The 15,654-nt window shown below is 39.2% G+C and overlaps 1 protein-coding gene across 4 annotated transcripts in view; it reads left to right on the top strand.

The window, feature by feature from the left end:
- Nucleotides 1-15,433, top strand: part of EYA4 (EYA transcriptional coactivator and phosphatase 4) — a 588,086-nt gene extending 572,653 nt beyond the window's left edge. For all 4 annotated transcript variants that reach the window (XM_069726001.1, XM_069726000.1, XM_069725999.1 and 1 more), the window contains 3 exons: nucleotides 1,763-1,884; nucleotides 9,623-9,723; nucleotides 14,500-15,433. In XM_069726001.1, the coding sequence (XP_069582102.1) occupies nucleotides 1,763-1,884; nucleotides 9,623-9,723; nucleotides 14,500-14,580 (304 nt within the window). In that variant the 3' untranslated portion in view covers nucleotides 14,581-15,433. The remainder of the gene's footprint in view (nucleotides 1-1,762; nucleotides 1,885-9,622; nucleotides 9,724-14,499) is intronic.
- Nucleotides 15,434-15,654: the final 221 nt, after the last annotated feature.

The raw sequence follows: 15,654 nt of genomic DNA, 5'->3' as shown, positions 1-15,654 counted from the left end.
CCCTAACCCTAACCCTAAAGGGATTAGGGTTAGAGTTAGGGTTAGGGGTAGGCTTAGGGGTAGGGATCATAACCCTAACCCTAAAGGGATCCTAACCCTAACCCTACCCCTAACCCTAAGCCTAAAGGGATCCTAACCCTAACGCTAAAGGGATTAGGATTAGGGTTAGGGTTAGGATCCCTTTAGGGGTAGGGTTGGGGTTAGGGTTAGGATCCCTTTAGGGTTAGGGTTAGGGGTAGGGTTAAGGTTAGAGTTAGGGGTAGGGTTAGGGATAGGGTTAGGGATAGGATCCCTTTAGGGTTAGGGTTAGGGTTAGGATCCCTTTATCACCTTTATGGTGGGGGGTGGCATATCAGTGTGTTTTCTGTTTTTTTTTAATAAAAACGCATGCGTTTTTAACGCAAACAAATGCATGTGCTTAAAAACACATGCGTTTACATAGACATCAACAGGTTTTTTTGCCGCGAAAAAGCGCATGTGTTTTTTTGCGGCAAAAAAAACGCCGCAAAAATTACTACGTGTTGCATTTCTGCAACACAACGCATGCAAAAAAAGCATGCGTTTTTAATGTTAAATATAGGGGGGAAAAACGCATGCATTTTTTTGCGTTTTTTACTGCAAAAACGCAAAAAAAAAAACACGCAAATGTGAAACCAGCCTAACCAATGTTGCCATGTACACAATGGGAGGTAAGTTCAGGGACCTTACTGGTCATGGTAACTTGTTTAAGCCACATTAGCTGCTAACAGTAGCATGAGCTACAACCTGTCTAACATTGCCATGTTGAAAACCGGCTTCTGGGACACTTTGATGAAATGGCCATATCACTGGTTCCATTACCAAATCACTGTAATGTTGAGTTGTTAGCATACCTGGAATGAAGACTAGAAGGGTCCAGTTAGCCTACACTATTCCACCCCATAATCTAGAATTAAGACTACTGAAACAGAATTTAACCCCTAAACAGTGTCAAAAAACTATATACATACGGTATATAATAAATCGAATAAAACAACATAAATAGACATCAAAAAGGCAGGACTGCTGAAATGTAACAATTCAGCGCCATAAAGGATTAGAGCATATAGAGAAAGGGGTGCACACAGAACTCATATATACAAAGAAAATCTTTATTGAGACATAACGACGATGATAAAAATAACAAAAAAAGCATGTGCGCCAGTATGCTCAGTAGGGAGCCAAAGGTTATTTGTGGCACCACATCATAGGAGGATGTAGTCATAATAATGGCAGCACAAGCAGCTTGTCAATAGATATAAATGATAACACAAACTTGTATTAAACCATTTGCGGACCTATTAATACTGAGTCAATTGGAAACGTGCATAGTGCATAGAACTTCCCCATATTGGAAAAAGAAGCAAAAGTACTAATATTAATTACATAAATAGTGCTGCCAGAGATCTTATAAATTGTATACCTGCAGTCAGCAATGGCACCACAACCCCTACGCGCGTTTCGGTGGCGTGCCTTCATCAGGGACTCCCTGCAGAAGATTGCTTCTGTCACAGAAGCATGATTTTAGAAACATTTTTTTTGCACCCCATCGGGGACACAGAACGCAATGTGAAAGCACCCTTCGTAATTCTCGCCCAACAGCATGTTGCTAATACATAAAACATAATTTGATTATAGATCTGCTTTAAAGCTTTCTTTTACTATGTCCAGTGTTAAATAATGAATCAGTAGACCCATCGCGTTCAATATTATCTTTATTTCTATGTTGCTTTTTCCCCAACAGAAGTAATAGTGTAAATGTCTTGGTGACAACAACACAACTTATTCCAGCACTTTCCAAAGTCTTGCTGTATAGTCTAGGAGGAGTATTTCCAATTGAAAACATCTATAGTGCAACGAAAATAGGTAAGAGTTTCTATTTTACATGAAATATGCTACAGAGAATGGGACTTTCAATATGTTATATGTAGAATGTGAATACTTGCTGGAAAAACACTGTTTCTGTATGCACAATCCTCTTTATATTTTCTGGAATTGCAATTTTATTCACATATTTTTCTCCAAAATCTAATGCACACCCAATCAGAAGATTTTAATATAACTGACCTTATTCTTAAAAGTGTTGTATTTCTATTGACTTTAATGATATGTTACAGATATCATAAAATTCTAGTCATGGGGTCTGAATATCATCATTGTACCTTCCAGACTGAGCATCAGAGTAGCATGTGAAGCTACCTCTGACATCTTCGCTATCTCGTTTTGCGGCACTTAATATTATACAACCATTACAGGATGTCCTATTGCACTTGTTACTCCAGTCTTCCTCACGGACTGTACAGTTCTTCTGTTCTCAAAATGGCTGCTGATGGAGAAGCCTGTGACCAGATTCATAGGCAGTGTTTTTTCAATTGAAGGAAGCTGATGGATAGGTCTAGCCACATGCCCCTCCATCAGAAGTCATTTTGAAAACCATGCAGTCTGATGAAGGCTGCAGTTCCAAGTGTAAGAAGATAAAATGTATTACTTGTATATTGGTAAGTGTCACAAAATCATGTCTCTAACAAATATATTAAAATAAAATAGTTAACCCATTTAGGACATATCCACTTTAAGAGAAGCACAGTAAATAGGGAAGTGGATCAAGACCCACCAAGGTAAGAACTGCTTCACTTGTGGGGGTTCTTCTCCTGGCAAAACTTGAACTTTGGCCATAATATCTCAGTAAGAAAACCTCAAAGGCTGATATCATATTATCTTCTACCCCTGAGAATGATATCACTTTAAATGTAATGCCTCTTTTAAAGAACATTCGATAAATGATTTCTGTTGTGCTCGGACTTCCTTTATCCAGGGCAGACAGTTGCACTAATTAAAATGGTGGTTTTGCTATGTTTTGGCACATGCTAGCATCAACCAGTCATATTTGTTTAAATGTTAGAGTGAAGATGGCATTGCCGTCCCTTATTTTAGAATGTATTTTGTAGCAATTCGGCTCCAGATTCTTTTGGAGTGGAGAGAAATAGCTATTATAGGGCAGCTGGTTGATATAGCTGAGGGGACTGCCAAATCCATTTTTGAGTTACTGGAATTAGAACGCTTAGCTTTGGGTAGTTGTATATCATGACCTATTTTTAAGCTACTAGATGTAATATGAAATTTTATAAAAAATATTCTTGGGCTTAAAGGTGCTCTTGATTGTACTACTTTATGGCAGGATCCCTGTTTAAAGGAGTTTTTGAGAATTCCAGATATAATTTGGTGGAAAACACATTTTCCATATTGCTGAAGCCTCAGGAAGCAGGTTAACATCATATTGCGTTGCTGTGTGGGCCTCTCCATAAAGCCCTGCAGCTATGAAAGATTACAAATTGTCATACCTTATGTAGTAGCATTCAGTACCTGGGCAAATCTGAGATTACTGGTTCCCAGTGTGTTAGGGGTCGAGTTCCTGGCTCTGCATAGGGGGAATCTCGGGCCATCTCCGCTGTGGTCTCCCATTCTGCATCAGCTGCAGTGGAGCCTGCTCAGCGGAGACGTCGGTCCCAGCCTCTCACTCAGTCTGACTCTGTGCAAAGGGTTACTGCTGCCTTTCCAGCTTCTGCCATTGTAGCCAGTACTGGGCAGCGGCAAGCAGACGTCCTGCTTTTCCCCTTCTGAGCATGCCCAGGGTAAGATCTCTCATTGGAGATCAAGGGTCACATGCTTAGATACTGCAGCTAATCTCATTGGTCCTCTAGGAAGGTCCTCAAATTCTGTGGCAGCCTCCCAATGGTCTTTTTCGGGGAAGGTCCTGTACTTGCTGCAGCTATAAAAGGTTCGCATGACCACACGGCCTTGCACTAGTATCAATCCAAGTTATGTGGTTTGTGCCAGAGTGGCTATGTGTGATTGCATTCAGGGACCTGGCTGAAATAAACCCCTAGAATACCGGCACCTCTGGTGAGGAGATTGTGTGATTGTATTCAGGGACCCAGCTGAAATAAACCCCTAGAATATCGGCACCTTTGGTGATGAGATTGTGTGATTGTATTTAGGGACCCGGCTGAAATAAGGCCCTAGAATACCAGCTTCTCCGGTGAGGAGATTGCATGTTGCATAACCACTGACTGCTATCAGTTCGGCAGTTAGCCTGTGCTCCTGTGAGTCTAACAAGGTGCAGTGCTTTCCTTCCACGGCTACTCTGTGAGGTAACAGAGCTAGCCTATACTGCCAAATAGTGCCGCCATTCACTAGCAGCGGGTTCCTCCTGCACGGTGGACCCTGGGCTGCAAATGCACCAATAATAATAAACATCTACATTTACTATAAGATCAAATGGACAGTGGGGTCCTCTCTCTTGCCTGTAACGTGCAAGCTCTTATGGTCAGCTGGGCTCTGTCTCTCCTCTCCTATTTTCTGAGAAATTACAATCTTTCCAGCATTGAGATTCGCAAAAATTTAATTTCCAAAAAATCAAATGTCTGGGGAAACTTGAGCAGTCGGTGAATTTAAATTTAAAAAGATCCCCTCATATCTTGCACTAAGCATTTGTTTCAGGAATAGAGAAGTTAAGCCTACACTCTTCTCAATGTATTCTTTATCGAATATGAGCTCCACACATGGAAATGAGGTTATTAATGGATGTCGGAGGGATGTTCTGCTGCACTGAATGCACTTGGGCATGCAAATCGTCAAGATCCGCTGCTGTTAGCTCCCTTTGCAATTGTCAAGCTATGACATTCCAGATGGGCTCAATGAGAGACAAGTAAGGAGATGGAAGCACATTTAGGCTACACAGGCTGATCACATCAGCACGCACAACATGTAGCCTGGCATTATCATGTTGAAAAACTGTTCTTGGGTCACTTTAGAGAAAAGGCCTTCTGCTGGTTCCAGGATTGATCAATTCTGTACTGCAAGCGAAAATGGATGCCAAATACAATTTTAAGGTGTCAAACAATGTCTATAATACAATAGCAAGGAAAAAGGGGTTTCATTTCTGCACTGACACAAATTCCAATGGATATTTCAGAGATAGAATTAAGATCAGGGATAATGGAATGCGGTTTAATTTTGACACGTTTCAAAACATAACAAACATCTTCCTCAGGACAAATGTCAAGTTCTTGTGGTTTGTCCTGAGGAAGAGGTTTATCAACCAAATAAACAACTATATGTGTGGTCATGTATCTGTATAAATACATATAGATATGAAACAACAACCAATGATTTAAGATTAAAATATAAATTTTATTATAAACACAATAATAATAGTTTAAAATTCAGGAAACGACCACCAGGTGGCAGTAGAATGCAGGTTATCATACAGGGGCATGTCAATAAATTTTGAATAATTAATTTCTAAGGAAATCAGATAATGTAACGAGCATGGAAATCTCACCATAAATGATCAAAAATTGAGGTAATTTTGCTTATATTGCACTGTTCACATTTTTATAGTATATTCCATATGGAAAAATAAGGGATAAAGTGAACATAGTGCATGTAGCAGAGTTACTATTACAAATAAATACTCAAAAAATAAATGCAATGACAAAAAAGTCAAATTTACCCAGAAAAGTCTAAATAAATAAAAAATGAATAATAAACTACTTTATTAATAAACACTTTAGAGGTAGTTTATTATTAATTATTTATTTATTTAGACTTTTCTGGGTAAATTTGACTTTTTTGTCACTGCATTTATTTTTTGAGTATTTATTTGTAATATTACATAGTAACATAGTTAGTAAGGCCGAAAAAAGACATTTGTCCATCCAGTTCAGCCTATATTCCATCATAATAAATACCCAGATCTACGTCCTTCTACAGAACCTAATAATTGTATGATATAATATTGTTCTGCTCCAGGAAGACATCCAGGCCTCTCTTGAACCCCTCGACTGAGTTCGCCATCACCACCTCCTCAGGCAAGCAATTCCAGATTCTCACTGCCCTAACAGTAAAGAATCCTCTTCTATGTTGGTGGAAAAACCTTCTCTCCTCCAGACGCAAAGAATGCCCCCTTGTGCCCGTCACCTTCCTTGGTATAAACAGATCCTCAGCGAGATATTTGTATTGTCCCCTTATATACTTATACATGGTTATTAGATCGCCCCTCAGTCGTCTTTTTTCTAGACTAAATAATCCTAATTTCGCTAATCTATCTGGGTATTGTAGTTCTCCCATCCCCTTTATTAATTTTGTTGCCCTCCTTTGTACTCTCTCTAGTTCCATTATATCCTTCCTGAGCACCGGTGCCCAAAACTGGACACAGTACTCCATGTGCGGTCTAACTAGGGATTTGTACAGAGGCAGTATAATGCTCTCATCATGTGTATCCAGACCTCTTTTAATGCACCCCATGATCCTGTTTGCCTTGGCAGCTGCTGCCTGGCACTGGCTGCTCCAGGTAAGTTTATCATTAACTAGGATCCCCAAGTCCTTCTCCCTGTCAGATTTACCCAGTGGTTTCCCGTTCAGTGTGTAATGGTGATATTGATTCCCTCTTCCCATGTGTATAACCTTACATTTATCATTGTTAAACCTCATCTGCCACCTTTCAGCCCAAGTTTCCAACTTATCCAGATCCATCTGTAGCAGAATAATATCTTCTCTTGTATTAACTGCTTTACATAGTTTTGTATCATCTGCAAATATCGATATTTTACTGTGTAAACCTTCTACCAGATCATTAATGAATATGTTGAAGAGAACAGGTCCCAATACTGACCCCTGCGGTACCCCACTGGTCACAGCGACCCAGTTAGAGACTATACCATTTATAACCACCCTCTGCTTTCTATCACTAAGCCAGTTACTAACCCATTTACACACATTTTCCCCCAGACCAAGCATTCTCATTTTGTGTACCAACCTCTTGTGCGGCACGGTATCAAACGCTTTGGAAAAATCGAGATATACCACGTCCAATGACTCACCGTGGTCCAGTCTATAGCTTACCTCTTCATAAAAACTGATTAGATTGGTTTGACAGGAGCGATTTCTCATAAACCCATGCTGATATGGAGTTAAACAGTTATTCTCATTGAGATAATCCAGAATAACATCCCTCAGAAACCCTTCAAATATTTTACCAACAATAGAGGTTAGACTTACTGGCCTATAATTTCCAGGTTCACTTTTAGAGCCCTTTTTGAATATTGGCACCACATTTGCTATGCGCCAATCCTGCGGAACAGACCCTGTCTCTATAGAGTCCCTAAAAATAAGAAATAATGGTTTATCTATTACATTACTTAGTTCTCTTAGTACTCGTGGGTGTATGCCATCCGGACCCGGAGATTTATCTATTTTAATCTTATTTAGCCGGTTTCGCACCTCTTCTTGGGTTAGATTGGTGACCCTTAATATAGGGTTTTCATTGTTTCTTGGGATTTCACCTAGCATTTCATTTTCCACCGTGAATACCGTGGAGAAGAAGGTGTTTAATATGTTAGCTTTTTCCTCGTCATCTACAACCATTCTTTCCTCACTATTTTTTAAGGGGCCTACATTTTCAGTTTTTATTCTTTTACTATTGATATAGTTGAAGAACAGTTTGGGATTAGTTTTACTCTCCTTAGCAATGTGCTTCTCTGTTTCCTTTTTGGCAGCTTTAATTAGTTTTTTAGATAAAGTATTTTTCTCCCTATAGTTTTTTAGAGCTTCAATGGTGCCATCCTGCTTTAGTAGTGCAAATGCTTTCTTTTTACTGTTAATTGCCTGTCTTACTTCTTTGTTTAGCCACATTGGGTTTTTCCTATTTCTAGTCCTAATATTAACTCTGCTACATGCACTATTGGAGAAAGTAAACCCCTTTTTTTTCTTGCTGTTTTATCGATGACAGCCGTGCAGGTCTGCAGCATCCATATCAAGCACGTTGTATGTTGTGGTTTCACAACCTAACCTGGTGAACATTTCCCTGTACCCTAATATCCTAGGCACCTAGAGTATAACACATTATTACGCTATGGTTTTATTCAGCTTCTCCACATTAAACAGTGTCTATACAAATTATCAGATGAAATTTGCACAAGACTGAGCTTCGAGCCAGGTGTCCAGCTTCAAGACTTCCATTGACCAAATGCAACCTCTCTGAAATGTTATCATGATGTAGAGAAGGAATGCAATGGAAGCTGGAATGGCAGTCTATCCTGCTTAGTGATAGTCCTGCCCTGTCTTGGGTGTAATTATAGCCGTATATTGTTCTGGAAACCACATGGTCAATACCAAGAATAGACATTCAAGGTAAAAAGTTACACCAATCCAACACCTGGGATTATGGTTTAGGGTGACAATCTATGGTAGCCAGACACTTCTAGTCTTCATTACAGATACGCTAACAGCTTAATGCTACATTGAGTTGGTGGTGGAATTGGGGTTATAGCCATTTCTCCAAAGGAGCCATTTTTGAACACCGCAACATGTGGTCACATGTTGTTGGTGCACCTCTCAGCAGCCTACCTGGCGTAAACGTGCTGCCATGGCCTGCAGCATATCTGAATTTGATTCCCATTGCACACTTCTGTAATGTCATTGATCAGCAACTGCAAAAGGAGCTGCCAGTAAGGGACCTTGAGGATTTGCATGGCCAAGTGCATTCAGCGTGAAAGAATATTGCTCAGACAACCATTACCAACCTCACTGACAACGTGAAAATGCTTGTACATGTGTCTATCTCTGCACATGATGCTTATACTTGACACTGAATAAATGTAGAAGATTTTTTTTTCCAAAATTACATACCGGTAGGTTAAAAAAAGACTTTGGTTCATAAAGTTCAACCTTTCTCCACCAATTATACATTTTGTCGCTAAATTAATTCCATATTTTCATCAATTACATGTCTATCAATCCCATGATTTACATAATTCCATAACTCTTGCTTCTTCTTGCAATTGTAGTGTTGGGGAGTGTTTATTCTGTGTGTGCATGTATTATATTTACTTATTCATTTGTATGTGTTCTTTGTGATGGTTTTAATTCCTATATTGGTTTGTTAATAGTGATGAGTGAACATGTTCAGATAAGGTGTTACCCAAGCATGCTCGTGTGATAAGCGTGTCTTCGACTTCCTCGAAAAATATACTCAGGTTACCGTGGCTGCATGTTTCGCAACTGTTCAACACCCACAATAGATGCATGGATTGCATAACAAACAGGTAATCCCTGCATGTGTTGTGGGTGTCTATCAGCCGTGAGACACGCAGCCCCAAGAAGGAGAAAATATTTTTCAAACATGCCGAAGACATTCTGTTGGCGTACGAGCATGCTCGGATAACACGTTCGCTCACCACTATATTACTAATGGTGTACATACCTACAAATACCTTTAAAAAAAACTATTTTTGTTTAATCTGCTAGCCAATTATTAAAAAAGTATTAAAAGATGAATACATAATTGGAATAATAATTGTGACATCTGCTCATCCAAAAACTTCAATGAGGAACCCATTAGATACCAATCTTCACGTACACGATCACAGAGTAGCTAGAGGAGGAAGTAAGCCTTGCATTGTTTTTCAGGCAAAGAAAGCTGTTTTCAGCGTATAATGTCCAGATTTGGCTCTCATGTTACTTATTTTGTGGTGGGGGATGCCCAAGATGAGGAGCGTGCTGCTAATCAGGTAACTGAAACTTGCTCTCATTTATCTTTCAGGGAAAGAAAGTTGCTTTGAACGCATAATACAAAGGTTTGGCAGAAAAGTAGTATATGTTGTAATTGGGGATGGTGTTGAAGAAGAACAGGCAGCAAAAAAGGTAAAATATGTTCCTGTGTGCCGTGAAAATGTGTGCTCACCTGTCTGTGTATTTTTCTATATAGTGTAGGTTAATTTACATGTTTAGATTTTTCATTTTTAACCCTTTAAGGACCAGGCGATCCTTCATTTTCGTGCTTTTGTTTTTGCCGCCCCTAATGAAAAAGATCCATAACTTTTTTTTACTTCTGATTTGACCTAGCTGTGCAAGCGCTTTTTTTTCAGGACAAGCTTTACTCTGGAAAGACACCATTCATGTTATCATATGATGTAATGGAGAGTGGGTAAAAAAATTCCAAGGGTTGCGAAATTGCAAAAAAATTTGCAATGCGGCGATTTATTTTTTTTTTAATTATTGACAGCATTCATTTTACTGCAAAAATGACCTGGCAGTATGATTCTCCAGGTCGGTACGATTACACAAATACCAAACATGCATAGTTTTTGTTTTATTTAAGTGGTGAAAAAAAATTCTGAAATTTGAAAACCCAAACATTTTTTGCTTCTGACGCCACTTTCTGAGAGCTGTAATGTTTTAAATTTTCAGGATATGGGGCTGGGTGAGGGTTTGTTTATTACACCCCAATCCAATGATTTTATTGATATCATTTTGGGATGTATACAATGCTTTGATCACGTCTTATTGCATTTTTTTTCTTGTTGTGCCGGAAAACTACAATTATGGCATTTTGATCTTTTTTTTTGTTTTCTGTTTGCCGACCAGATTAGTTTACTTTATATTTTGATAGATTTGACTTTTCTGAATGCAGCAATACCAAATGTGTATTTTTTTTTTTAAATATGTTTCTTAATTTTAATGTGTTAAGAGGGGGTGATTTCACCTTATATGTTTTTTTATATTTTTCAGATTTTTTTAAAACATTTTGTTATACTTTTCACTGCACTGCATTTGTTAGTCCAATTAGGATACTTGAAGCTGCAATCATGCACTGTTAAGTATAGCTAAAATCACGGTCACCTATGAACTCCAGCCAAAGGCTGGCTTTAACAGGAATACCGTGATGACAGACACACAAGACTTCAGCAGACCTCTGGCTGTCATGTCAACCCATCAGCATACTGCAATCTGGTCTCAGACACTTCGATGAGCAGTTAAAAGTTCACCCCCTGCCTGCAAGTGTCAATCTGTGATAGCATCATATAACAGGTTAACAGCCTCATATAGAGATCTGCTCCACCCGCGGCTGTTAAAGGCAGTTGATGGCTGATTTAAACAGCCATTATTGGCTGGGAAAGATGTAGACTCACTGTGTCGGCCTGCATCAAAGCCAGGGAGATGGATTATGACGGACATAATAAGTCATAAAAACAGAAAACTGAGCCAGAGTATGACTTGAAAACATGCATGGTGTAAAAGCATGTTCACACTGGCCATGGAAACAAACAAAACCAAAGAAAAACAATATGTGCATATAACCTCTTTAACCCCTTTCCAACATCGGGCGTAAACCAGGGGTCTCCAGCAGACCTCTATAGTTGTCACTGCTGGATTGCTGGGAGTGCCGCTCGGTGGTCAGCACTCATTTCAAGTCAGCAATTCTGCTACATACAAGCGATCTGATCATTGCCTGTATGTAGCAGAGGTGATCGGGTTATGGCAGCTTCTAGTCTCCCATGGAGACTATTGAAGCATGCCAAAAAAAAAAAAAGTTTTTAAAAATATAAAAAAATCTAAAAGTTCAAATCATGCCCCTTTGCCCCATTCAAAATAAAACAATAAAAAAATCAACCATACACACATATGGTATTGCCGCATTCAGAATTGCCCGATCAATATAAACATTTTTTAACTTGATTGCTAAACAGCGTTAAGAGGGAAAAAAGTGAAAATGCCAGAATTATGTTTTTCTGGTCGTGGCAACATTGTATTAAAATGCTATAACGGGCGATCAAAAATCGTATCTGCACCATACTAGGATCTTTAAAAATGTCAGCTCGGCATGCAAAAAAATTAATCCCTCACCCAACCCCAGATCACAAGAAATGGAGATGCTAGGGGTAACGGAAAATGATGCAATTTTTTTTTTTAACAAACTTTGAAATTTTCTTTCACCACTTAGGTAAAAAAGAACCTATACATGTTTGGTTTCTACGAATTCATAATGACCTGGAGAATCATAATAGCATTTAGTGAACATAGTAAAAACGCAAAACAAGAAACAATTGAAGAATTGCACTTTTTTTGCAATTTCACCGCGCTTTGAATTTTTTCCAATTTTCCAATACACAATGTCTTAAAGGGACTCTGTCACCTGAATTTGGAGGGAACAATTTTCAGCCATGGAGGCGGGGTTTTCTGGGTGTTTGATTCACCCTGTCCTTACCCGCTGGCTGCAATATTGGATTGAAGTTCATTCTCTGTCCTCCATAGTACACGCCTGTGCAAGGCGTACCGACGGACGTTGTGAAAATAACTGCACGACGTGGGCAGCGGATGCAGTTTTTCAATGCATCCGCTGCCCATTCTGCAGTCTGGGGAGGAGGGGGCGGATTTTCGGCCGCGCATGCACGGTTGAAAATGGCAGATGCGACGCACAAAAACGTTACATGGAATGTTTTTTGTGCCAACGGTCCGCCAAAACATGACGCATCCATCACACGACAGATGCGACGGGTGGCCATACGTCGCAGTGCGTTGCTAATGCAAGTCTATGGAGAAAAAACGCATCCTGTGGGCAACTTTGCAGGATGCGTTTTTTCTCCAAAATGACGCATTGCGACGTAGCCCAAACGACCGAAGTGTGAAAGTAGCCTAAAATCTATAGCAAAAAATCATGGCAAAACCTATTTTAACCATGTTCATATAGTTCAGGATACTGTTGGAGCTTAATGTAGGTATGAATTCAATGTCTAAACTACACAGCTAATAAAAGACAATTTTGAAGGAAAAAACATTGAAACATCCAATTTAAGGTGGTTGTCAAGGTTTATCCCGAAAGTAAGCAGTCACTCTCTGCAAACTTGTGAATCCTCATACCATGCATTTTGCATGGTGTGAGGATTCTATGATACAGGTAGCAACACCGAGCAGTCAAGTGATGGCATGTATGCAATATTCATGTTGACCACATTCTTACTGGACATGCGTGGCCTCACTCTATTCACTTGTATGGAGTGAAGTTGCTCAAGTCTAGTTAGAATGTGGCCAGAAGTATGCATATTACATACCTATTGGTCTTGCCGTAGACAATGGAGAACCCTAACAGTGCTTTCAGCACATGCTGTGAGGATTTACAAGTCTGCAGTCACAAAAATTGACTGCAACTTAAAGGATTGTCCAGGTTTTTCATGAAAGTCTGCAATGGAGATAATCCATGTTATAGATCTGCTGGCACACTCATTGTACAAATTCAAGTTTCAGCCTTAGGCCGGAGTCACGCTAGACCGTAATACGGACGAGTGCTATGCGATAAAAAATTGCATAGCACTCGGACCAATGTTAATATATGGTACAGATCCTATCATCCATTGTTTTCTCGGCCATGTTATACGTGCAAGAGAAATCACAGCCTTCTGCGATTGTTACTGTATATCAGCCGAGAATCGCCAATGAAAGTCTATGGGTGCGAGAAAAACTCGCACACCACATGGACCATCAGTGTGACTTGCCATAAATACGCACCGGTGTCCTATAGAAAAGCTGGCAATTCAGTGCGGTGTACAGTAAAATCACACTGACAGGTTAGAATAGAATAGAGAAAATAAATGTCTACACCTAGAATAGGTATATATATGTGTATATATATATACAGTATATATATATGTCAGTGAGACATATATATATATTTCATTCAGAGCTAGATAGCAGAAGAGCCATGATTTTTTAACCCTAGAGGATATGAGACATGGTTTACATACAGTAAACTATTTCATAACCGTTAGATTTTTATATATCCCTCACTAATAATGTTAGAAGTGTTTGTGTGTAAAATTTTGAGCTGTAGGTGTTAAATTAAATGGTTACTTCACGGAAAAAACTGGCAATTTTCTGTGCCAGAGAGGGAAAGCCAGTGACTGAGGGCAGATATTAATAGCCTAGAGAGGGACCATGGTTATTGTCCCCCCCCTGGCTAAAAACATCTTCCCCCAGACACCCCAGAAAAGGCGCATCTGTAAGATGCGCCTATTCTGGCACTTAGCCTCTCTCTTCCCACCTCCCTGTGGCATTGGCATTTGGAGTAATAAGGGGTTAATGTCACCTTTCTATTGGTGACATTAAGCCTGGTTAATAATGGAGTGGTGTCAATAAGACACCTGTTCATTATTAATCCAATAGTAGGAAAGGGTTAAAATACACACACACATTAAGAATAAAGTCTTTTAATGAAAGAAAGAAACACACCGGTTTTAACATCTTTATTGTACGCTCAATCCAAAGCGAAGCCCTCGTACTTCTGTAAAAAAAAAAGCAAAATAAAAATCCAAGACTATCCCATACCTGTCCGCCATACAGTCATATCCCACGCAGTAATCAGGCCCTAAGTATCATCTATTTAACCTGTGATACATGTACTCTACGTGGTGCATGAGATATCTGTACGGGTTCTGGCAATATGCTAATGCTGTTATTAGGTAGCATATTACATGATTATAGCAATAGGGATACATTAATGTCATCTAACTGGCTTAGAAGGCTCTTACATCACGCTGGGTCTGTTTCTTTGGTTATGTCCTAGTTCAGTGCTTCATATGTATTTGTTTTAGGTTTGTTTTTTCATTCGTCTTTAATTTTAAACCTTCCTCTTTTGTCCTGCAGAATAATATGCCTTTTTGGAGAATATCAAGTCATTCAGATCTTTTGGCGCTTCACCAAGCACTGGAACTAGAATATTTGTAACTATTTGCATCTTGGACGGCCTTTTATAAAATGTACATAAAAATATATAAATATATTTTAAGTACACACTGAATTTTTATGTGTGGTTTAACGCCTCAGGCTTTTTACACACATGGACTGTCTTAAACAAAGGAAAATCAACAGTGATGATTGATGACGAATAATTCAGACTGCTAGATGAAGGAAAATGAAGACGCTGAGCGCTGCAGAGTGACACTTGTGGTAGCCTTGGACAGTTAACCAAATATCGGTCAATGGAAGGCCGCGGTGAAGTGCAAATGTGCGGAACTCTTGATAAGCATAGGCACACGTTTTCCGACCGAAGAGGTGGTGTTCAACATTCCTCATAATGGGATCTCATTCTCAGCACTGAGGTGTGAATCAGACATAAACCTACCTAACCCGGAAAATCTGAATATAGAATGCACTCCATCTTTATGATGACAATCATGTCTAGACCTGTAATTTTGTGTAAATTATTGACAAAACAAATAATAATTTACTGTGATTTTATTAGCAGCTGATTTTGAAAGTGGTGGATGTAACGTTTTCTTTTTTTGGGAGGGTGGGGGGGATGATTAGGCAGTGGGTGGTGAGATCTAAAAAAAAATTAACATACTGTCTCTTTTATAGGTTTGGCAATCAGAATGTGGATAATGATGTGTTGTGCCTTAAAGACAAGACAGTGTTTGAGTGTTACAATGTAATTTTGGTTAAGAGAAATGTAGTTATATGAAATCTTCATTTGGGATGATTTCTTCATTCATGACCAAATTGATCTATGAAGCAGATAAAAAGGCTGCAGTCAGCAGCTGGTATTTGTTGCAGGAATAAATAAAAAATACTAATATTATGGATGCCTCCTTTTATTTATAAATGTGATGTCAAATAGTTTAGAGCAGGGGTGTCAAACTGCATTCCTCGAGGGCTGCAAACAGGTCATGTTTTCAGGATTTCCTTGTACTGCACAGGTGATAATTTAATCACCTACACAAATAATGAGTTGGTGATTAAATTATCACCTGTGCAGTACAAGGAAATCCTGAAAACATGACCTGTTTGCAGCCCTCAAGG

Source organism: Ranitomeya imitator, chromosome 5, assembly GCF_032444005.1.
Source record: "Ranitomeya imitator isolate aRanImi1 chromosome 5, aRanImi1.pri, whole genome shotgun sequence".
Taxonomy (NCBI): Eukaryota; Metazoa; Chordata; class Amphibia; order Anura; family Dendrobatidae; genus Ranitomeya; species Ranitomeya imitator.
Note: the sequence above shows the minus strand (reverse complement) of the source record. Positions and strands in the feature narration are given on the sequence as shown.